Source organism: Meleagris gallopavo, chromosome 1, assembly GCF_905368555.1.
Source record: "Meleagris gallopavo chromosome 1, MGAL_WU_HG_1.1, whole genome shotgun sequence".
Classification (NCBI taxonomy): Eukaryota; Metazoa; Chordata; class Aves; order Galliformes; family Phasianidae; genus Meleagris; species Meleagris gallopavo.
In genome coordinates this window covers 64,780,000-64,803,766 of record NC_139404.1, presented here as the reverse complement: position 1 = coordinate 64,803,766, position 23,767 = coordinate 64,780,000, and the positions used below count along the sequence as shown (strand labels likewise).

Sequence of the window (23,767 nt, the reverse complement as noted above, 5' to 3'; positions counted from 1 at the left end):
AGATACCAAATGACCTTCGGGATCAAAGAGAACCCAGGAAACCCTGGTTTCACTATTACAGATGGCTGATTTCTGTTCCCAATTTGTTCTGGCCCTTTCTATTTCTGTCTCCTCCTTGTTTTTCCCTTAGGCTTTTCTTCTATTTTCCCCTCATGAAATCACTTCATCTTTGTTTCTCAGCTGATTTACATTCTTCAATTACTTTTCTTTCTGTTTCTCTGTCTAGCACCTTATTCGAGCTGCTCTCTCCACTATGCTTTTGCCATGTGCTTCTAATGCAGCAGAAGGCACAATAATTACTTTCCATATAGCCTACCTGATAACGGGAACAGGTTACTCAGAGAGACTGTGGATTCCCCATCCTTAGAGACATTCAAGGACAGCCTGGACAGGGCTCTGTGCAACCTGACTGAGCTGCAGTTCACTGCAAGGGAGTTTGCCTAGAAGACATTTAAGTGTCCCTTCCAACTAAAAAAATTCTATGATTCTAACACATTCATGCAGTAGAAATAATCCTTTAACTACTAAAAATAAAAATCAAGTTGCCTGGTATTTTAACTGAGTGTACTAGAGGATTCTTTAGAACGTTTAACTTAATGTGTGCTATTTTAAACTGAGTACTATTTCTCCCCATTTTAATAACAGCGCAAAAACATCAAGTAATACCTGAATGCTATTTACATCTTATCAGTAAAGCTAGAAGTAGAGCCCAGATGGTTCCAAATCATTCTTAAGAAATTCAATTTTTGGAAAATGCAGAACTTTTCTAATTAGCAACCTTCAGTTTAGACATATATTTAAATTCTACATTTTTTCACAAAGTCAAGCCTAAATTCTAAGCAGAAGAACCAATATTATTAAAGGAAACAGGAGTTTCAATGTTGACGGCTTCTTGGGATTGTTATGTGCTCTGAAGAGGCAGGTGGAAAGCACAGCTGGGTGACTAAAATTTTCATTTTGTGAACATAAACTGCAAACAGTCATTGATGAATGAAATATCACGCTCCTTTATTTATGAAACAGTAGAAAGCCTCAGCCAGAGGAGCAGTGGGCATATAAGTAGCACAGAGCTCGGCATACTGTTTTACAAGAAATTGAGTAGTTTCCTCCAACTACCTCCACAATGTTATAAATGAGACATTCTTTCAGGTTCCTCTGCTATCCAAAACAACTTGTCACGTTTAGAGGCAATGCTATAACTGAAAATATACAGCAAAAGCTTACAAGAAAACCCTACTTTCATTGGAAGTATGGACGTTTCTTAGTTTGGACTTTACAGAGTTGGAAACTTGGTTTGTTGCAACACCACATAGAGCACGTTCAGACTATCCTGCAGTGACCCTTGAACACACAAACAAGAGCATTTTCCTTTTGATGATCGTTTGCAATTTCTGCCTCGCTATTTTTGTGTTAGATCACTCTCTCAGCTGCAGAATTTGCATAACAAAACAAACGCACTGCCTAACTATCTGTTGCAAAGTAAGAGAAAATAATGGCAAATGCTCTTTAAATCACAATGTAAGGCTTTAAGCAGGTATATGATGGCACACATTGTCAGCAGGAGTGATTTTTCAACCAAAGATATCACAAACTAAGCATTAATCGCCACACTGAAAGACTGCAAAGTGCTCCAACGATGCTAATGACCGTGTCGCATGAAATGGCAGGTTTGCCAGTATACAGTTAGCTTGGGTGGCATGAATTACAAGTTGTTTGTTACAGCCACCTCACAATGGCACTATTCAGTTGTACACTGGTAACACAGTGATTGGCAGATCTTTGGAAAAGAACGGTGCAGCAGCTGGGTAATTCCAGCATATTCCTGGTTTAAGTACAATAAGAACACTGAATTCTAATCATGTACTCCCTTCACTGTCCTTTCCTTGGCTAGAATGAGCCAGAATCTATTTTTATGTCTCTCTAGCAAAGTTACACAAGGCATATAAATACACTGACAAGTCCACTGGTGCTTTAACAACAAGATTTCTCATATTAAAAGTGACTTCACAGACTCATTCAGCACGGAGAGAACATAATTTCTCTTCTTACAGAAATGCTAAAGATTTTGTAGAAGAATAAGAAAAGAAACTGGGCATGAGAGTCAGGTAGCAGGATTCCCATGAGCACTGTCAGGAAACTGTCAATTTTCAAAGCTAGCCATGGCACTCTGGCTATACCAGAAATTAAACTCTGCATATGATGCCATGCAAAAATTCATTAACAATTTTCATGGAGGGCAAGAACTCATGAAAATCAAGAGGCATCCTTCCATTCACCACCAGATAAACTGGCTCAGTTCTCCAAAGACTCAAATTCATGTAGACTTCTGAACCACTGTGGGTGTTTCTGAGATGCTGAATTCTGAGACACCAAAATAAATGGCTCCTCATTAACTAGACAGTTTTCTAAGCAACATGTACAATACTCACAGGTGACTGGAGATGCAAAAAGGTAAAAATATATTTAAGAATGATAGTATATCTTTAAAGTATTGACAGAACACTAGTGATGTGGAATGCCAATTGACATATTTCTGTCTGCCTCCACTGGATGTTCAAATTCTTCACAGAAAGAGTTTAGTGCTTTATCAGTCAGATGCTGAAGCACTTTTGGTCATGCTTCAGGAACTTGCTGGAAAGTGAGAATGGGAACCATTCGAGAGTAGCACAACCATAAAGCATCTTTAACATGGCTGCATTGTTTCTGACACGCCATCACCAAGATGAAACATCATCTAAAACTGACAGTGAATTGCAGTGTGATCCTTTGTATGACTACACTCTCCCCTGAACATGTGGACGGCTTCCGCAGATTAGTATGTTATCAACATGCTGTGCTCACAGCTGCTCTGAGATCATCTCTTTTACAATGGTATGATTAACAGTCACCTACCAGTTTTCAGAACAGAAATTAATTTTGTTAAACCTTTTTCATTAAAAAATTTATGATCTGCACTCGTAACAATCATTTCATGAATTATGGGAGAAGGTAACTATCCCACTACCACGAAAAATATTTATGACAGTATCTGGGGGGTCAAATTTGCTTCTAGAAGCCTTGTACACATAATATGACTAACTGCACTGTGGTCCCAACTGTCTATTCTATTAGAGTTTTCATTTTGTGTGTTACTGTACCTCCATCTTCATTTACCCAGTAGAGAAATAGATTCATTGTTCCAACTTCGGTTATTTGGTGATCTTCTCCATACAGCCACAGAACCTGCTGGCAGCCTAATTCCAGGGCTTCTTGCTGAGCACAAATAGAAGAACCATAATTCCTTTCAGAAACAAAAAGAAAGAGCAAACAGATAATGAGTGTCTGGATGAGTATTTGCTTATTTCTATGGATGGTTCAGTACACATCTCCTTTATGAGTAAGTGCTCTGTTTAATCACTGCTTCTCCCTGAGATACTTTACTGGAAGTTCTTTCCTGGTATTTTACTAAATCATTTTGTATCAACAAGCCAAAAACTGTGAATAGCTAAGGAGCATCAACAGCTGAAACACACTCATTCAAATTTTCTCAAAAACAAATCTCCCATTTTCTGAATGCTTCAATCATTGCAAGTAAATAGCTTAGCAAATAATTTATCCTTATGTAGCAGCTGGAATCCTGGAGAGAGAACAATTCCCATCCAGCTCATGGTTTTTAAAAAGTAAAAGTCAAACTATCCACCTCACCTTATATGTCAGGTGAATAGATCTCTTGAAATACAGAATCTTCAAAGGTGAGCTGTTTCTTGTCCAGTAAAAGACATTTACAGAACTAGTAGCTCTAGAAGCTACAGACTGGCCTTGATGAATTCTATATCCTGGAGAGGCAAATGTTTTTGTAAAATGCTGTCTACATGGTGAACCTGACTTCATAATTCATGTTCACCCTGTACCTGCTCTAAAGGGGAAAAAAACACAAACCCTATTGCTTCAGATCTTCAACAGTTATCACAAGCCCAAGACAGCAGCTCCAAAGTGCTGACTGCTCTTGAATTCACATCTCACCTGTGGGCTACAATTGCCAATCAAGTCAGCAGTGATTCCAGAGTATTCTCATTGTAACAGCTGATAAAATAGTGTCCAGGAAATAATATATTTCCAAAACTAAACAAAACCATACAAGTAGACAGTAAAAATCTCAAAACATCAGAAGAAATGTAAGGAAAGCAATTTTCTTGCCACTTGATTCTATTAGCTCAACTAGGCAGCATTTGACAAATACTTGTCAAATTGAACATCTTGTCTAGAAAAAAACCTCTCAGGAAGGTTTAAGAATCTTTGTTTAAACCAATAACCAAGTATACATAATGAAGTCACTTTATCTAACAACATCCAAGTTGCTTGCTCTGGTGAAGTCCTAAGCAGCTTCATTCAGACAACTCAAGTACTTGGACATTAACCACTATGTAAGTGGTGCTTTGGCCTAGTTCAGCAGAAAACTTCCAGACCATGGTCAAGTACACACAAATAATTGTCTTTTGATTTTCCACAGACACCTGTATACTCCCAGCTTACTGCAGATGGCTTGTCAAAGACAGTCTGCTAAGGCAGAAGTTCAACAGTCAACACTGCTGACTGCCCAGCTGGCAGCAGGTTGCTATAATGAATGCTGTATCACAGAAGTTGTATCTTCAGTGTCAACTTCTGCAAGGGAAGCAGTCGGAGTATAATATGGACATTTTCCAGGCCCAGTTTCTCAACTTGAGATGATGTATAATTCTCTCTCCAAGAAGTCCAAAGAAAAAATATGCAATTGAATTGTGTAAGAAATATTAAAAAAATACAGTTTTGAAATTCTTGTCATAGTATGTTGTTTGCTTAACTCCTGTATCTAATACATCTATTTCTGCTGCCTTAGATTAATCACTAAAAAAATGAATCTCTTTTTTGAAGTATATGAAGATTCCACACAAATGCAGAATCAGGTTTACTTACCCTCCCAATTTGCAGTCTCCTGTTCCTCCTTTCCAGGCTCTTACATATTTCGGATCTGCCCATAATGATATTGGATCAAAGCATTCACTTGAAAAGTAAGCACCCACAGGGCTCAGTATGACATACAGGAGGGCTTTAGTTGGCTTCTTCACTCCAAGAGAAGGCTAAAAATAAGGAATATAAGCAAGGCAAGTTACTGGTGAACTTCGTTCCAAACATCAAATGATGTGTAATTAGCTTTGGAAACACTTCCACTCCCTCCACAACAGGGAGTGCTTTTACCAGAACAATGTGAAGATCTGCAATGAAGAGGAAATATTTACCTAAATTCCTTCCCAGTCAAATTAATATAGCCGTAATTTTACATGCTGTCACCATTCACTTATGGCTTTTTTACTTATTTATATATTAATCTTGAAGCTATTTAAGAATTCAGAAATTATCTCAAAAAACCAATATGTAGTTCTATGAATTGATCAGAGTAGTGGCATGTGAAGCCATGTGAGGACAGATGGAAGGACCACTACTAGCAATAACAACAGTGTAGAAACCACAGTCAGCTGTATTAGTGATGAGAATTAGCCAATAACTATTAGAACTGGAACTGCTGGAGAGTCAAGTGATGGCTCTGTGCAGAGTGACAGCCTAAAATGATTTATCTATTGTAAATGGTTCACACAGCAGGACAGGAAATAACCTGCTTCCTGCACCCCCTCTGATGGCTTCTCACACTTCAGGTCATCATCATCAACATTTAAAGATGAAGGAGAAAAGTCTGACATAGGTCAAAGTCAAAATTCTCTTTAGCTGTATGATTCTTAGCAAAGCTCCAGATCATGTGTCTAACCCACTTAGTTTTCTATTCTTGTTGCAGGTTATACAAAAAAAACAAAAGAAGTTTTGCAATTTACATATATTAACTGTATTATATATTTTGTATGCAGCCCAAGACGATTTCTCTTCAACTCAGTGCGGCCCAGGCAAGCCAAAAAGTTGGACACCCACACCTCAGTCTAAACTGACTACAAAATGATTTAGATTGGAATGAACCTCTGGAGGTCCTGCACTACATGCAACTCTTGGGATGTTGTATGCAGCTAAATGAGCTACTTACTATTTCCTCTCCTCTCAGAGGAACTAGTCCCCTGGAAACTACAAGCTCGTCCTTGCTTTCTTAGGTTAGGTCTCCACTAAAACAAAAAATGTTATTTAAAAGGACCAAAACTCTAAGCAAATACTCTGCACAAAGTGCATGAAGCTAGTCTGGGAGGTGAAATAATAGTGTAAACATGGAACTACTGGAAAATTCAAATAAGCCTTCTTCAGTTGTAGAGAGGGTGCTTTTGATTTCTGTCCACCTTACTCTTCCAGCAAAAGTTTTAACAAGAGAAATATTAAACAACTGAGAACTGCCTCATTCTAATGCAACCATTCAGTAGATATAACGATTAGTTTCCTAGCTGGGTTAATTTGAAAAATATTTAGCAAAGCATTTCAACTCAGAGACAACATGACACTTGTTGTCTGTAGAAAGACCAGCTGGCTAACCTGAAAGAAAGCTCAACAGCAAAAAACTTCCAAAACAAAACACGAAAAAAATATCAATTTTTAACTTTAATACTTTACACAGTTGCTGAATGGTGATCTATGTGAAAATTTGCAACTACTTTACAGAGATTAAATTAATGAAGTCCTAAAGCATGAGTGAAATGCAAAAAGCTAACGTAGGTTAGCCATGTATAGATACAGATATTGCAGAGGAGTGACCTGCTTAGTTGGGAATCATATATTCTTTAGTATCTTTGTCCTACACTTTTCTATTACAGCTTTCTCTCTTTCTGCTAAGAAAAACTGTAAAGTTTTAATTAAAATAAATAGTTTCTAATTAACTTTATAAATACCACACGCTTCACTTATATTCATATGCAGCTCACAGAGCACGTGCTAATATCTAGCTGCTAAGAAGTCTCAGCTAAAGTCAGGTTCTTCAAGAACAAATTAACACTGTTAGTTCTGCTAAGAGTTTCTTGTAGAAGAATCATAATTTATTGTATAAAATCTTCCAAAACTGTACAGAGCGAATTTCTGTTCTCTCACATATTCCCCGGGCTATCAGTATTTTAAAGGCATACATTAACATTTAAAATTTAAAAGGCATTTGTTCTTTTAGTATAAAAATGAAGTTTATTTAAATTTTACTGTAATTGCTTAGAACAGGCGATTGGAACACTTTGCTCTGTGTTCTGAACCAGTATGTCCACTAGGTGGTGGTGTGGTCAACTTAAATTTGCTAAGTAGCGCTACAGGTGACTAACTCAGGTAAAAACAAAAAATAACTTCTGCCCCAACTGTAATACTCTTGCCTACTGACTGCTGTGTATTTTCCTATATGGATGAAGGCTTTTGCCTAATACAACCTAATACAAATACACTCAATTTAAAAATTAAAAAAAAAAGAAAGTTTAAACCTCAGTTCCAATTAAGGTAGGACGGATATACAGGCTAGCAGCAGTTGAGTATGGGACCCACTCCTTTTCCACTTCCACAAGTTTCCGGATGCACTCTAACAGCTCATTCTGGTCAAAGCACTGGGAAGGAAAAGAGAAAGGAAAAAAATCTAATTAAGAAATACAACCCAAACACTGTCATCTTGATAGATCCATATGTTATGTTGAACACTCATCAGCCCATAGGTTTTTACAGGACAACAATACCTTCCTTGAATTAATTTCTTAAAGGATTCAAGATCCCACTGTCTTTGACTCTGTTCCTTATTATACACTATCCTTAATGTTCTCCTGATGCTACAAAGCATCCTCCTGAGGTAGATAAAAGGAGCCACTGATACTTCTTGCCTTCAAAGCACATGGAGAGAACTCCTTGTGCAGCCAACTCCTTCACTTCCCAGGGAGTGCTGTGAGCTCCAGAACCCATCTTCTGCAAAAAGCAGAAGAATCCCTTGGGTTATGCTCCAATGGGTACACTAAGACTCCCAGATTTACTGCAAAGTAAGCATAGGAGGAAATTAATTGGCCAATATACAACTTCTAAAAGCAGCATCAAGTTCCAGCACGAACAAAAAAGAAGGCACTCAGATGTGAAAGGGTTTAACTGAGGTAAAAAGAAAAGTAACAACAGTCATAACAGAGGCAATTTAATCAGTAGTCTGCATGCAAGTACCTACAGAACAATGGTCATCCCTCAGAAAAAAGACTGTATTTATCTGAAGGACAATGGAGAAAGGAAAACATTTTTTTTAACAGAAAAAATAATTTCAAACCATTCACTGAATAGGATCTCTTAAAGTTTAAGAGAACTATTCAAGAGTTAGTGTAGTTCAGAAGTGTTACAGTACCATAAAATTTAGGAGATTTGCACTCTGAAAATAAAAATATGCTCTGACTTAAGGAGAGTAAGATGCCTTAGCTACGTACCGGCAGAGTCATTCGTCTTGCTGATCGTGCCATCCTGTCCATGTTGAGGCCTGGCCGGAACAGGCGGATTTTGCCATCCACTCCACGGTAGGCCTTCAATCCTTCAAACAACTACCAAGCCAAAAAGGAGGGAAAAGAAATCAAATAGTAATTGAGGCATGCTATCTCATGATGACCTGAGTAAAAGTAGGACATGCTTTTTGGAAACGAACGAACTTCACTTTCCTGCTCACAGTACTCAAAGCATAAATGCTAACCACTTAATCTTTGCAACACACTCCTGTGAAGTAGCATTATGATGTTTGTATAAAAAAGATTACCTATCCATGCTTCTCATACATCTTCCTGTCAAGGAACTTACTGATAACCTTGTAATTTGGTTACCACCATTAAAATTTGTAGCATGTGTTTGACTTAACTGTGCCCTCATATCTTGACTGCTATCAAAGGCTGAAGTAAAATAATATTCTTTTTTATAGAAAAGTTCTGTTGCAGTTCTTAGTGTAGCTGCAGCAAAATCTTGGTCACTCATTTCCCCCATATGTCCCTTTGCTGTAGAACAGGGTTTAGTTAGCACGTGAGATAGGTGCACCAGCTTTGTACTAGAGGAAGAATGCAGGTGAATGCTTTTTCTCTACTTTAAAGGAAGCTCTGTCATAATTACCCCATCAAACTGTAGAATGTAGATGGTTAGCAATGACAGTAAGTTCACCAGAAACTCATCCCAAAAGGGCCATCCCAGTAGAATACTCTACAGTGTATCCAAGCAACAGCAAAGGCACCCAAATGCCCACAGAATATCCAGAGTTATTTGCAGTTATAGACTGATAATTTTCAGTCTTAGTTATAGGTAGATCACTCATGTATTACATAACTTCACATTGATACATACTTATGTAAAATTGAAGGGTCATTCATGCTTACAGATTTTAGATTTTTAGAGCTTCTTTTCTGAAGCATTTCTTTGCACAGTAAATTTCACTTGAAGTTCCACAAATTTAATTGCATCACTTCTATTCTTTTGTTTTGTTGGAAATACATTCTATATGATTGGAAGACAGCATGTGTAGGTTTTTGATTCTGGAAAAAGAATTCTATATTTTTGTGTAAGTACTTTTAATACAACACTCATGGTTTCATTATTATCAAATTCTACAACATTTTCCTATTAGGATCACTGAAATGCAGTATTCAGAATGCTTCTGTATAGTCCCATGACAGAGTTAGGTCTTTCCACATGACAAATTTTAACTGGGTTGTAACTGGGTTGCAGGAATCCCAGCAATTTTCCTTAGATACATTCAGTTATGCAGCAGAATTAGAATTAGAACCCAACTTTTTGCCTTCAATACGTATCTTATTCCTATCACAATGCCAACCTTACTAAAAGTTTAGTACATTGTTTTGAAATTTAAACAGTTCCTAAGATTGCAGCTACAAGAAAAATAATAAAATAGAACACAATGAAACAAATATCTTAGTAAGCAATGGCATAGTTGGTCTAACGGTTGATACCTGGATATGATTTTGATTGTGTCATTAGCTAATACCACATTTCCGTAATGCTAAATGTTCTTATCACAGAACAGTTGTTTCCCCCCACCCTTCTCCCAAAGACATTTATAGAACTTTTAATGAAAGGGAAAAGGAAGGAATGTTACTACTAAGATTTGATCAATGGTTTGAGAGAAATAAGAATTACTTCATTACTGAAACACAAAGTCTTCTCAAGCTGTTAAATCTTTTGTTCCAAAAAGTTTTAACCTTCCAGAGCTCAGCAAAACCTCTTGCTCATTACAAAGGGAGACAGTGATGTGCTCCAGAAATGCCTAACGTGAATAGAAGCAACTGTTACAGTTGCTTGATGGTTAGTTACTACAGTAGTGTGCAAGCAATACTGTCTGACATCTGTACATCACAGGAGCTGGATCTGAAGTTCAGCAGATCCAGTCTATCACACTGCATTATGAAGGGCAAGGAAAAAGGGGAGGGAATGCCAAATTCATCATTTTTATTATACCCACTGCGTATTCATTGAGCCACAGCATTGGCACCAGATTCTCCTCTGTCTGTCCTCTTGTCTAGAGGAAACGTGATGCAGTAAGGGTAAAAGAATAAAAAAATGGAAAAAAATAAGAGCATATTCATATTAGCAATGATTTCAAACTGGGCCAGAGGCCAAGCATTAAAGTAATATGCTACTAAGAGTGAAATATAGATTTGGGACTCCAGCGTGGTTTCTTGCTCCTTGGGCAGATCAAGAGCTGCAACATTGATGACAAGGACCTATTATAATTGACGTAGGACTTTTGGAGGCTTGCTGACTAGGTGGGAAAAAACAGCAAACACAAAAAGCAGTCAAGGTAGGAGCTCAAATGAGAAGGGAAAGAAGGGAAATGCTTGATCCTTCCCTTCCACTACCAGTTAAAAAAAAAAATAATAGTAATAATAAAAAAAAAAAAGAAAGAGAAAATAATAAAGATGCATAAGCACCTCCACTAACATCAGACTCCCACCTACTCATAGGTGGAAGGAGAAGCAGGCTTCCATTTCTACTCTACGCTCACATGTAGTTCAGTGTATCCTAGCAAGGCTCTCATAGATGTGAGTATAGCTGAAGCTGCTCTGGAGACACAAAAGGCAACTTTAGACAGTAAGCAGCTAAGCATGGAAACTATCAACCACGCTGGTTTCCGACTCAACATTTCATTTTCCAAAGTTCCTTGTTGAATATTTTCTGCTTGAATATAGCTGGATATGCTGAATGCCTCAGATCTTGTCTGGAGCTCTCCAGACCTGTTTGGAAACAAGCATCTGTCTAGTCTATCCTACAATCCAAGCCATGGACATTCAAAACAGCTTAAAATAAGCTTCACAAAGTGCACATTCAGTCCTCAAATTAAAACTGCTCTCAGAATCTCAACAGTTTTATCCAGGGCTTCACTGAGTTACATCAATGACAGCAGCTAGACTGATCCTCTGACAGTTTGCCTCGTCAAACGAATTCGACACCATAGAAGAAAGTGCTCACCTTCAAGTAGGCTATGAAATTAAGTGAGCTGGAATCCACACACCAGAGCCAAATCTGAGTTTTATTAACATAAACATAATCCTATCATAAATAAGGGAAATATTCTGGAAGGACATCAGCTAACAGCTCAAAATGCACCTGGATACTAAGGCATTAACTGTCCGTGTATTACTATTACTAAAGCTATGGTTTCAGAAGCTAATGAAACAAAGACGAGGTTTCCAAAAGGACTCAGTACTCACTTCAGTAGCATAATGCAGAGAAGAACAGGCTGGATGCAAGGAGAGGTTCTGAAGTGGTCTAATACAAGGTTTCTCCCAACCTGAAGCTGAGGACCATTCAATTGTCAGCATATTATCAGTGAACACAGTTCCAAATACCAAACCACTGGGGTCTGGTTTTTCCTTGAGAGTCGTAGCTGGGGTGATGATCAAGTCTGAAGCCTGGAGGAACATGAAACCAAAATGTATACAAAATAATGAAATCACACTTATTTAAAAATGAGCCCACATCAGTGAACATGGACAAACATAATATTTCAAATCTGCAAATATATTAATTGACAGAACTGTTAACGGTGGCTACCTTTAGGTAACTGGTAAAGTATTTCTGTGTATGTACATGCGGAGTGCTGCTTAGACTGGAAGGTGTTAGTATTATCTGAAGCACTCTTAAGTAGAGGAAGCAGTGCAAGGTGAAGAAAAAACAAAACACACAGACAAATAGAAAATTACCAGACAAAAATTTCTATGACAATTAGATAACACATCTACATAAGTTCCAAAAGCTGCCACTTGCTGTATCACAGAACACAAACAGATCATCAGAACCTAATCCCCCTCATAACTAAGCAGGCATGTTACATGGATTTTTCTCTAAATCGTAAAAAAAAAAAAAGCGTAAAACAGGTGTGAGATCAGAGTCAGCAGATTACTTGGTCATGCTAGCACGTCTGCCACATTTGTATTTTCCTAGAAAGAAGGCTGTATGTTCCCCTGCATAAGCAGTAGCGACTCTCCCTTGCTGCAGAAATATACCATAGATTTTTGTAACTGGGGAGACGGGTTATGTTTTTTTATAGAAGCTTGGATGGTGTTAGTCATTGTAGAGAACAACGGGAAGAAGGAAAGCAAGATCTCTAGCAAGTCACTCTCCCTCATACACATAAAGGAGTAGAACAATTGGAGAAGTGAAGCTCCATGTGAAGCTCCATTTTCATTCTTAACAAGACTCAGAACACATTGCAGACCCCCACAGGAAACATTATTCTTCTGTGCTCATACAGAATAGACTAGAATGCAAGTAATCAGATTCTTGTTCAAGTACTCGCACGAGCACTACTAAAGAGGGTCTGCCAGAGATACCACTCATTTTGACTTTTCAGACCCAGCATGGGTTTTACAAAATGCAAAAAGATCAGTCTCAAACTTTTGATAAAGAACACACACACACTCGTCTCTGTAAATAACCTGGTTTTCAAGAGGTCTTTAATGAACAGTGGCCTGTTTCATATTGGCAGTATTTGTTGCTGTTGTTCTCCCTAATAGCTTAGATGTGAAATTAACTTAGAGCCGGAGCACATGAGTAGCTAAAAGCTTGTTTCAAACTATCTCCAATTACAGGACTTGTCTGGATATTACAGTGCATTAGCCTGGCTGAACTAATGCATAAAGTGAGGAAACAACAAGTACTCTTAAAACTCTTGAGAGTACCCTTTATCCTGCAGACGGTCAATGCTCCAGTGGGAAAAGCAGGAAATAATAATGTCTTGAAAATAAAAATGAATTGTACCTGACAACCTCTTATCATGCGCTCTGAAAAAAATATCACAGAAGACTGTGAATGAAAATTAAAGCCACAAAGGAGTGTTTGGAGTTTTACACAATGCAATTTTGTGTTGAGGAAAACGCTTATGGAGGAGTAGGTTGTTGACGGGGCTTAAGTAAGAAATTAGAACACAATTACATCATTGTCTTCATCTCAGGGCAGAGACGCTTGAATCTCAGCTTCTAAAGAATTCATATTGCCAGTGGAATTAACAGCACTCCCTGAAGTCAGGGCACCTGTCTAAGCTCAGGTAACTTTCATTAAGGTGATTATCTTTACACTGAACTGGTTTGAGGATGGGAATTATCATATGCAGTCTTGACCCTCTACAAATCCTGATTTTTGCCACAGTTTGTGTCATCCTCATTTGCGGTACCACAGCTAGTTGTAAGACAGCTCTTTATACAGCTTGATAAGCTTAACTGTATTAACAAATATCCTTTAAGGGCAATGAAGGATTTTAGTGTGGCTTTTCTAACAGGCCCACAAGCACACACAGAGGGAACAGCAAGCTGCAGCCATAAGCACAAACATCCTTCTGTGGGTGCATTCGGTATTTATTTGACCCAGTTTTGTCACCAAAGCTATTCCTCCAGCTTGACGGACCTGGAGTTCAAAAGATCCCTGGAAAGAGTCTCTGTTGAGTGATAATAAAATCATGCCAACCAATCAAAATCAAACCAGTGAGGGTGGGAGTGGTTGGAGAGCCCATCCTTAGGGGTATCCCTTCCTAGCACAGCGAGGCCTCGGCCTCTTATCTGAGAAGCGCCTGCTGATACCAACATGACTTCCAGAGCAAAGCTTTCACCAGCCCAAACAATGAAGATGTATTACGACCTCCTGAAACTAAAATTCATCATTTGATCAAAACACATCTTGCAAATTATGAGCTAAGTCAAATTAACTTGACATGCTGATCAGTGTCAATTTTGCCCAAAGCTGTAGCAAGATATTCTTGTGCCCCTAGCCAAGATGTGTCACTTTGGTGTTCATTCTATCCAGCCTCTGCAATTGGCATAGGGGGATTTGGAGCTGACAGCAGCCTCTGGACAGTCCAGAGCTGTTATGCCCGTTACTAAAACCTACCTTTCTTACCCTACAGAGATGTCCAGAGTGAGAGATTGTTTATTTCATCCTACTCCTTCCCAAATGTCATTAGGTGTGGCTGTTTTCACCACACTGAAACTACTAGACCATAAGCAGTACTGAGGAGCAGTATATTGAGTATAATGGGGAACTCATTTCACATACCTGAACTTTTCAAAGCGCTATTCTGTCATTTACTTGAGTACAAACAGAACTAACAGTCTCAGCTGTAATGCAGCTTACACATTACCTAACCCTAATGGCAAGTTTCAGCAGACATCCTCAAAACATTAATGTACACACCATGAGACTGATGAGACTGACTGTAATCTCTCATGAAACAGGTAACCTCTCTGACTGGTAGTCAAAGTGAATCATTCAAGATCACAAAGCAACTGTAATTATTAATTAGTTATGCTGAGTTTTTAAGCATATCTTAGGAAAGATTAGGGCCTTCTGATGCAGTAACAGATATGGAAGCATAAACAAAATTGAGTAACTTGTTTTGGCTATGCTTTTGAAAATGTGGTTGCAGACACAGAGCAGATTTTGAGGAAGAGATTACAAAGAACACAAGGAGTTACTGTAGAGGGGAGAGGCAACAAAGTGTAGCTGGAGGAGCTGAGCAGAACCAGGCTGGGACAAAACGGGATAGTTTTGAGGAGGAGGGCACCAGAGCTGAGGATGTTGTTTTCCTGCCCTTCAGCCCTTCTGGCTGCTGCATCTTCATCATTGCCTTTGGACCCTTCCCGAGACACACACCCCTGTTTCAGGAATCCATTCTTCCTGCTGGAAGAGCTACCCCCCTCAACACCTTCTGCCTGTCCACCTTAACACGAGGCTCCCTCTGTGTGGCAGGCTAAGGAAAGGAGGTTTGTACTACATGGAGAAGCAGTGCTGGGGAAGCAGGCTGGGATACTAACTAGGTGAAGTAATACACCACTTTCCATAGTCTCTGGAATCTGAAATACTCTCTTATCTTTGCAAGTTTTTTTTTGGCCTTGCTGTGTCAAGGAGCGGATGGCTACCTTTCTTCTGTAGCTCATTAGCTCCTTCTCCTTCAGTATGTCAAGGTGCAGGTGGCAGAAGGTTGCCCCTATTTCTTGCTGACCCAAGCAATTTTCTCAGCAGGCTGAGAAAGCTCATCCATTGGATACCTGCAGAATCACAGAGTTGTAGGGGTTAGAAGGGACCTCTGGAGATCATCCAGCACAACTCCTCTGCTAAAGCAGGTTCCCTACAGCAGGTTGTACAGGAAAGTGTCCAGGCAGGTTCTGAATATCTCTAGAGAAGAGTCCACGGCCTCTCTGGGCAGCCTGTTCCAGTGCTCTGTCACCCTCACAGTAATGATATTCTTCCTCATGTTCAGATGGAACTTCCTATGTTCCAGTTTGTACCCATTGCCCCTTGTTCTGTCACTGGGCACCAGCCCAGCAGCCTCCTGTGGCAGGGTTCAGGCTAACATGGAAGCACAGAAGTGCTTCCACAGAGCAGCAACTCCGAGCAGCCACAGAGAACAGCAACCTGATCCAGAAGAGTGCTCATCACATAGTCCTACTTTCTGTAGGCTCATGTTGTGAATCATGTTTAATAGCCAGTACTGAACAAACAAGCATAGTTTGTGCCAAGCTATTGCCAAACTCAAGAAACCAGGGATGACACTCCAGCTCCTCCATCAGGGCACCAGACCAGACAGTCGCAGTGCTGCTGCAGGAAGAGGGAAAAGGTCACAAGGGCTGTGCGTCTTTTTAGGGTAACCAGTTATTTTCTCCTCCACTGCGACATAACAAACACTAAGTTGTTTGCCTATTCCTAAGTCCTGCCTTAGAAATAGAAACACTGAATACTGCTCTCGTGGATGCAACCTCTTCTTGCAGTCCTTATTTTGCTCTCAATTTGCCTGACTTACTATCTCTCAGCTCTATCCACTAGTCACTAGCAGACATGACAGCAGCACAGTCTACTTAAGCAAAAAATGAGAGATTTCTGTGCTGATCTTGGGCAAACCACTGCCCTTTGCTTTTGTTTATTTTCTCATGTCACACTCTTTAAAAAAAGACTGCTTGTTTTCTGGGGCAGAGACCATCACTTTCTGTACGGAGCTAAGACCAGCACGACTCTGATCACAGCAATAAAGTCTACAGCATAAACAATAAGATCAATAATGATTATATTAACTCTAAACAGAATAAGACAGTTAAATAAATTCTTAGGAATTTATTACTAGTTTACAAGTATAAACAGTAAAATAAGCTATCCTACAATCCCTTTACTGTCATTACTATTTTAAATTATTGCAGAGCCTGAGGCTTGAAAATGGAAATTATGCCAAGCAGGAAGAAAATTCTAATTTTCCTGTTATAAAAAAAGAGAGAGAGAAAGAGAAAGACACAAAATATAAAACTATATTCTGCAGCCTCAGGGAGAATACCTAGAAATTTTTCAACATAAGGCTTCCATGAAACTCCATTTGGGAATACTTGTTAGCACACGTAATTGGACTAGGGCCTGGAAACATTGCATCGGGTTGACAGTACACTGGGTAATAAAAAACAGAACAAGTGACAAACCAAAAGGGAGACAAGGCTCTGAATCACTTGTGAATTAATCATGGAAGCAACCAAAAATACGGCCAGAAGGACTTTGTCTAGCTTTGTCTGGACGCCATCCTCTGCAAGGCATGTATCTAAACTAGTCATAAGAGATATTTATCAAATATTTGTCAAACTAAAGGATGAGTTTCTGCTGCGCCCCTCAAGCAACAGGAAGAAAGGAAGGAGGGAACAGCACACTGTTGACTTCTTTAACCTTTCCCCTCACCTGATGGATGCTCCATCTCTGATGCAGGAATGTTTGATTTGCAATAGTAGGCAGGCAACACAAAAAACTGTCTAGCTCTAACGATGTAACAGGTATGTGGTTGGAATTGACTTAAACTTCTTACCTTGGAGGATGAAAAGGACACACAGTGCAGCTCAAAATGCTATCTGAAGTTTTCACAATGCACCAGAAATTACATAAAAGGGCTGGAAAGCTACAGTCTGGCTAGCTTGTAGAGAAAGCACAGGAAAAAATAGGCCTACAAAACACACAAGCACATGGATACAGCAAAATACACTAACTACGTTTTGAGTTTTTCCATATTTACTCAAATGTTGTCCTGCACCAACTCCCTTTGACATGATCCAAAGGTCACTTAAGCTAATCAAGGCCCTTTCCTCCATCTTTGCAGAAGTTTGGATTGTAAGGGAGGCAAAACTACCTGAATCTTAACAGCCACACCTATTTCTATTCCTTTGGTTAACTTAAATGGATTAGTAATCCTTTCTTGTTTATTTTTTGTTGTTGTTCGTTCATTGTAGTTTTTGTTACAGTCTTTGTCCCTTGCTCATTAGTTTGTTCTCCACTGATACAAGTTTCAGAAGTCAACTATTTTTAAAGAAAGATGAAGAAAGGGAACTTCTGCAGATTACAAGGAAATCTTCTGATTGATATCAAGGTAATCTTAAAGCAAATTCTTATTTCATTTTATCTGGGTCTATCTCCAGCTAATGGTATTTTTGGATCTACTAAAAACAGTCATCTAGTACCTCATTTTTCAAAGAATTACATAAAACATTTAAAATATGACTACTACCTAAAAAGTAAACCACAACGTTGGACCATTATTCAAGATAACAAAAATGAGGCAGTGACGCATTATTACATCTCGGTCATGTTAACTACTACTGTTTACTAATAGTTTGGCAGTTGGCAGGAAGGGAGTATGAGCAGGCTTTAATGCAGTCTAGACTGAAGGACCACTTGCTGCAGCTCATTGCTACTGCTGGTCAGCTTACTTATATAAAATCCTCTTTGGCACTTACAGCACTTCATATCTGCAATGTAGATATACCAGAGCTTTTGCTCAGAAAGAAGCAATTCCATATAGAATGATAAATGAAATCACAGTCAGCAATTCTGTAATAGCCTGATTCCTTCCACAGGAAATCCTCTCAGATTCACATTCAAATATTTCCACAAATAAATGACTAGGGTCCTTTCCTACTTAAAGAGCACATTAACTACTTAGACTATTCATGTTATTTACTGTTAGTATATACTGCTCCCTCAAAACCTCTGGCACTTTGGTTAACATTATTACTGGTGCTGTGCTTTTGCTTGCTTACAACTGCTGTATTTCTGCATTGTAGCATAAACACAATGTTCCATTTTTAGAACATTTGCCTAGAAGAAGGTTTGAGTCTAACACAAGCTGAGGCCTGTGACACATAACTGGAATAGCAAGATCTGTGATATTTCACTAATACCACAATTTTGTATAGCAGTGCAGCACTTTAGATGTTTGAATAATGCTGCATGAAAAATACAGAAGTAAAAATTTGGTGCAGAAAATTTAGAGATGCTACTGTTCTGGGTTCTGCAAATACTGTAATTTCTATTTCACACATTATTAGTTTTAAGAAGCCTTACTGATAGAAGAAATGAATTGCAAACCTAAATTTCAGACAAAGAAGTTGGAAATATTTGGCTTAAGTGACCTGGCCACTCACAAACATGTTATGTGGACAGCCAAGAATAGAATCATAATCTCACATGCCCAAGTAATGGGCAGTTACAATTAAATCTTCTTACCCCTAGTTTAATAAGATTGCAAACATGCAGGGAGGTGGATTTATGGAAAGGAGGCATTCAGAACTTTCCACAGAATGTCCCAAGCTGAAAAGGAACTACAAGGATCATTTCCTATGGAATTTAAAAAAAACTTCTTTTGGGAATATAAAGTACTTTCACAATACAGTCTCTTCTGCAGAGATTAAAGGAATAATTTTAAAATCTCAGTTAACTATACCTGTCTTTTTCTCTTACTCCATCTCTCTCACGCCGGTAGGCAGAAGTTAAGTTTTATAAATTGCCATAAATTTCACAGTTTGATCTGCCACAGAAATGCCCTGTCCTGCCAATTCTTTCTATTCAGTACTTCCCTACAAACAGGTAACATGTATGAGATTAAGATAAAATTCCTTTAGCCTTGTAGGCCATTAGTTCATGAGAGGTAGATCACAGGGATGATTTCAGAAGCAAGCAGAAACGCCAATGGAGTCCGACAGAAAAGGAAAACCAAAAACTAAATTCTCTTCCTAATTCTCAGTTTCTGTTTATATGTGTTCAGCAATGAAAACATTTAATGTTAGACCTGGGGACTTCGTAACACAATTAGATTTGGGGAAAATAAAGACTTCTTGGAAATGAGTACAAATAACACACATTGTATACATTTCAGTTATATGTAAGGAATCCCTGCTAAAGTTTTGCATTTTAAAAGCTATTCTTCACACCTTGGGAAAAAATAAGTACAGAAAAAAATACAAACAAAAAGAATTATCTAAGAGCCTTGCACAATCTCAGTGCTCTTAAGCTCCTACTTAAAAAAAGATAAAGTATCACTTTCTTTGTGCTATAACTTAACTGAGCAAAACTGTTCTCTGGCTGTTTTTCCAGCATTTTTCTTTTATCTTTGCTAAAAGCTCCTGTTATTTGCTGAAGACAATTAGCTTTATTTGCAAATCCTACAACTTCAGATAATGGGAATATCCGTTTCTCTATTACAGCTCAGAAAACCTATTTGCTTTTGCCTGTAGTGATTAGGGGGCCATTACACATCTGAAGACAAATACAGAACTCCTTCATGCCACCAAGCCAACACTGAATAAAGCTGTGGCAGCTGTCAAATGCTGCCATAGAGATGGGGTCCCCCATAGCAAAAGAAACCTAACTGGAGACTGCTGGGAAATCATTCCTCAGCCTATCACAAAGAAATCCTGGTGGATTATACTTGCCATTGCTCAGCAGCATGTCTTGGCTACTATGGTGACACTATCTATTGCTAGTACTGGATGACAATAGTCTTGATTTAGAAAAATCAATCTGCCTTAAAATGACAACAGCAATACTGACCAACATTAGTGCACCCTCCACCTGTGCACAGAGTCTGCGCTGCCCAGTGACTGTCAGCTTTGTGCAATGTCTGTGTGGATGGAGAATGTCAGAAACCATTTGGTATTTAATCTCTCTGCTGGAGCTGGTTTCCTGCTTAGCAGGTGAAAGTGAAGGACATATATTTGATTGTAAATCTCCTGAAGAAATTCTGCAGCACGTATATCCTCTGCTAGGGTGCATAAACAAGCATTAAGAAACTGCATTCTAATAATATTATTACACTCCAATTGTTTCAATCCAACACATGAAAAAAAGCAAACGTTATTTCCAGTGGTGGAAAGCTAAGTCAGCAGATTCAAGATAAAATCAGATGGACCTTTTCTAAACCAATGGCCAGGTCACAAACACTAAACACTGCTACAAAACTAAATACTGCTACAACAACAGATTTGGCATTTAGCTTGGTAACCTGGTCAACACTGGCTAAAGCTGTGCACTGCCACAGAAATGACACAAACGTGATCTAGCCTACAGTAACTGATAGAGCTTCAACTTAGGAGGTTCAGACTGGTCATGAAAAAAAAAAAAACAACATATTTTCTTAGAGAAGGGCAGCAGGGCACTAAGCAGATATATCACAGCTGACCTCACTCATCCAGTGCTAGTGACAGTCCCACTGTGAGTGGGAAGGAAAATGGACTAGCTGACATGTCGCTCTAAGAAACAACAAATTGGGTTTCATCTGATCAATTAACATTCAAAATGAGGTCTAATATAGTATTTAAAATGGAAACACGGGGCATTTAAAAAAATAAAAGGTAACAGAAGAATCAACAACAAGTGCCCATATGCTTTGACAGGTAAATAATTCATTGATTTCAGCAGAACATGACAAATAGAGAACAAGGCAGAGAGGAAGAAAAATGAAAATATATATATACCACGTAAAACTGCTTTATATTTGTTAGCCTTATACACGATCTGCTAACTACAATGCACGTACGTCTTCAGTCCAAAAACATTTCAGCATTCTCTTGATCCATATGCTCACTTAAAATAAAAACAAGAGAATAAAAGTGCTATGTTCTTCCCAACCTCTTCAAGAAGTGGAACTCTCACAATATCCCAGTGTTATGCCACCATGACACATCCAGTAAGTTCAGAATTTATATAGATGTTTCATCAAACTAGACCATTTTAAATGTTACTTTTTACGCTTGTAATTGTTGCATTAGAAGGGAAGGAAGAAAATTTGGTAGAGAAACATTTTTCTTTAAACAACAACAGCCTTGGAGATTTGCTTATTCTTCATTTGTCAGCAACATTTTCATAAAGGCAATGTTTTTCTTAAAAAAAAAAAAAAAAAAGCTTAACTGCTTGGTATGAAAGAATGGATGGATCACTCTTATTTCTAGAATAAGGAATCCTACATGAAATCATATTTGGCAGGAGTTATAGGCAACTTGAGTTTCAGAGGTGTAATCACGGCAGTGAATCACAATAAATAATGAAGTCCAATTAATACAAACATAGGAAATGCTACTGTTAGGGAGGCTTCCACTGAAATACAGTTTTGAAAATAGGGATATCTTCCTCTTCAGGAAAAAAAAGAATGTTTCCAACTTTTTCTAACATATAGTACTTAACAAGAAATGCAGCATAATGAGTAATATATATCCTAAATCTCAACTGCCTAGATTAGTCCTGTAATATGACTTTATTTATAATTTTAATATATTTCCAGAAGAAGATACAGCCTTTATCTTCAGTGCTATTACATTATTTGTCAAGAAGGGGAACCAAGGCAGAGAAACAGAATCAGCACAATGTTTTGCACAAAGCTATCCAAGCTCACAGTCATTCGATGCAAAGGCTACGTGTTTCAAAACATGCAGCTGAAGGTCCTGTTACAAGGAACAGCTACATCAGTGTTAAGAGCCCTGTAAAAAAAAAATCAATGTACATAAAGCTTTAAGTGGCAGTGTCTGCCTTCTGTGGAATTACATTTTCATTTTCTTCATATTTCAGAGGTAAAATACATTACAGCTTTAGATCTCTGTGGAAAAACCTGTCAATGATTTTGGTATTTATCTGCAGGCTATACCTACAGTGAGGAAATAATCTTCATGCTGTAAGTTGTGAAATATTTAGCACAACAACAGTTAGATCACAGCTTGGGCTCTAAAATGTCACAGCAATGCAAGGAATAAATACTAAGACATGCATCATTACAGCAAATTTACCCTATCTGCTGTCTTGCATAGTTAGACACCAGCTCGTGTCAAACTGGAAGCCGTGCAAACATATTAGCATAGCACTGTTCTCAGCTTAGCAAGTCCAAGATCTCAGCAGGGATTATTTGAGCCCAGCACTGTCCTGGCTGGCCCACATAGCCTCAGTCTGCCATGGACTCGCATCCCACTGGCATGGAGCCTGGGACTGGCTCTGCCTGCAGGGACCGTGCACGAACGCTCGTAGTTACTTGGAGTAGCATGAGGAGCCATTCATTCACACACAGAAACTCCACTTACACATATTTCATTCCACTGCCACAACTCCTAAGATTAGCAAATCAATCCAGATCCACTCATGAAGTACAGCTACTTCATTCTGCTTTGGCACAGCCAGTATTCCCTGGAAGGTCTGTGCCATTTTGCTTTTAAAAATAAAAAGAGCCGATTTGCACCGTTAAGATTTCCAGCTAATTTTAAATTGCTTCAGATAATCAAAACAAGGAAAAACAGACTACATAATACGTCCTTACAGTATTTCATGTATCAGTTTCCCAAAGAGAAAAGGCATTCCATGACAGTTGCATAAAAACGAAAATTATCTTTCCTTTGTAGGGATTGACAACATGAGAGAAAGAAAAGGCAAGCAAAGATGCTTTCGGTATTTTGAGTTCAAAATCAGAGCTAATACACATACTGAGAGAAAGCAAATTAAAATGAGTGTGGAAACACAGCATTGTGTTACTCATACAACATTCTCTGCCTTGTGGTAATACAGTGAGAAGAATGAATGCATTGAAGAGCTTATCAAATTTTGAATCATCACCATGAAGTGCCTTAGAAATGGCTGTTTCGAGGTACTACTGAACACAAAATGATGGACAGTAGCAAAACCAGATACATGCATTTTTCGGTTCAATGCTCTGAAATACATTCAGTGGTACAAAGGATGACTACACGTTCAGTTAGAGGCTTCAGATGCTCCTCCTAGAAGTGCTCACAATGCACAAAAGCTTCAAGTATAGCTTCTTACATTACAGTCACATACCACAGCCAGTTTATATATGTATTTTCACATCTGTATGTATTTTCATACATGTGAAAGGAGAGAGAAAGATTTCACCCTAGTGGAAGGAAGGAGCTGGGTAGGTAACTCCTGGAGATTGAACGTTTTATACAATACAGGAAACTGTAGTGCAAATGCTGTTTCCTTCAACATTTTTTCTCTGTTCCAGGATCACTGGTCATATGTCAACTCTAATACGTAAGTATCTTGGAAATCACAG

General features: G+C 38.6%; 1 protein-coding gene across 1 annotated transcript in view; it reads right to left on the bottom strand.

The window, feature by feature from the left end:
* The window catches only part of BCAT1 (branched chain amino acid transaminase 1), a 63,603-nt gene that overhangs the window by 17,948 nt on the left and 21,888 nt on the right, over positions 1 to 23,767 (bottom strand). Inside the window, exons 3-7 of the mRNA XM_003202509.4 lie at positions 11,640 to 11,840; positions 8,367 to 8,477; positions 7,401 to 7,520; positions 4,933 to 5,096; positions 3,138 to 3,280 (exon numbers count right to left, since the gene is read on the bottom strand). Coding sequence (XP_003202557.1) covers positions 3,138 to 3,280; positions 4,933 to 5,096; positions 7,401 to 7,520; positions 8,367 to 8,477; positions 11,640 to 11,840 — 739 coding nt within the window. The remainder of the gene's footprint in view (positions 1 to 3,137; positions 3,281 to 4,932; positions 5,097 to 7,400; positions 7,521 to 8,366; positions 8,478 to 11,639; positions 11,841 to 23,767) is intronic.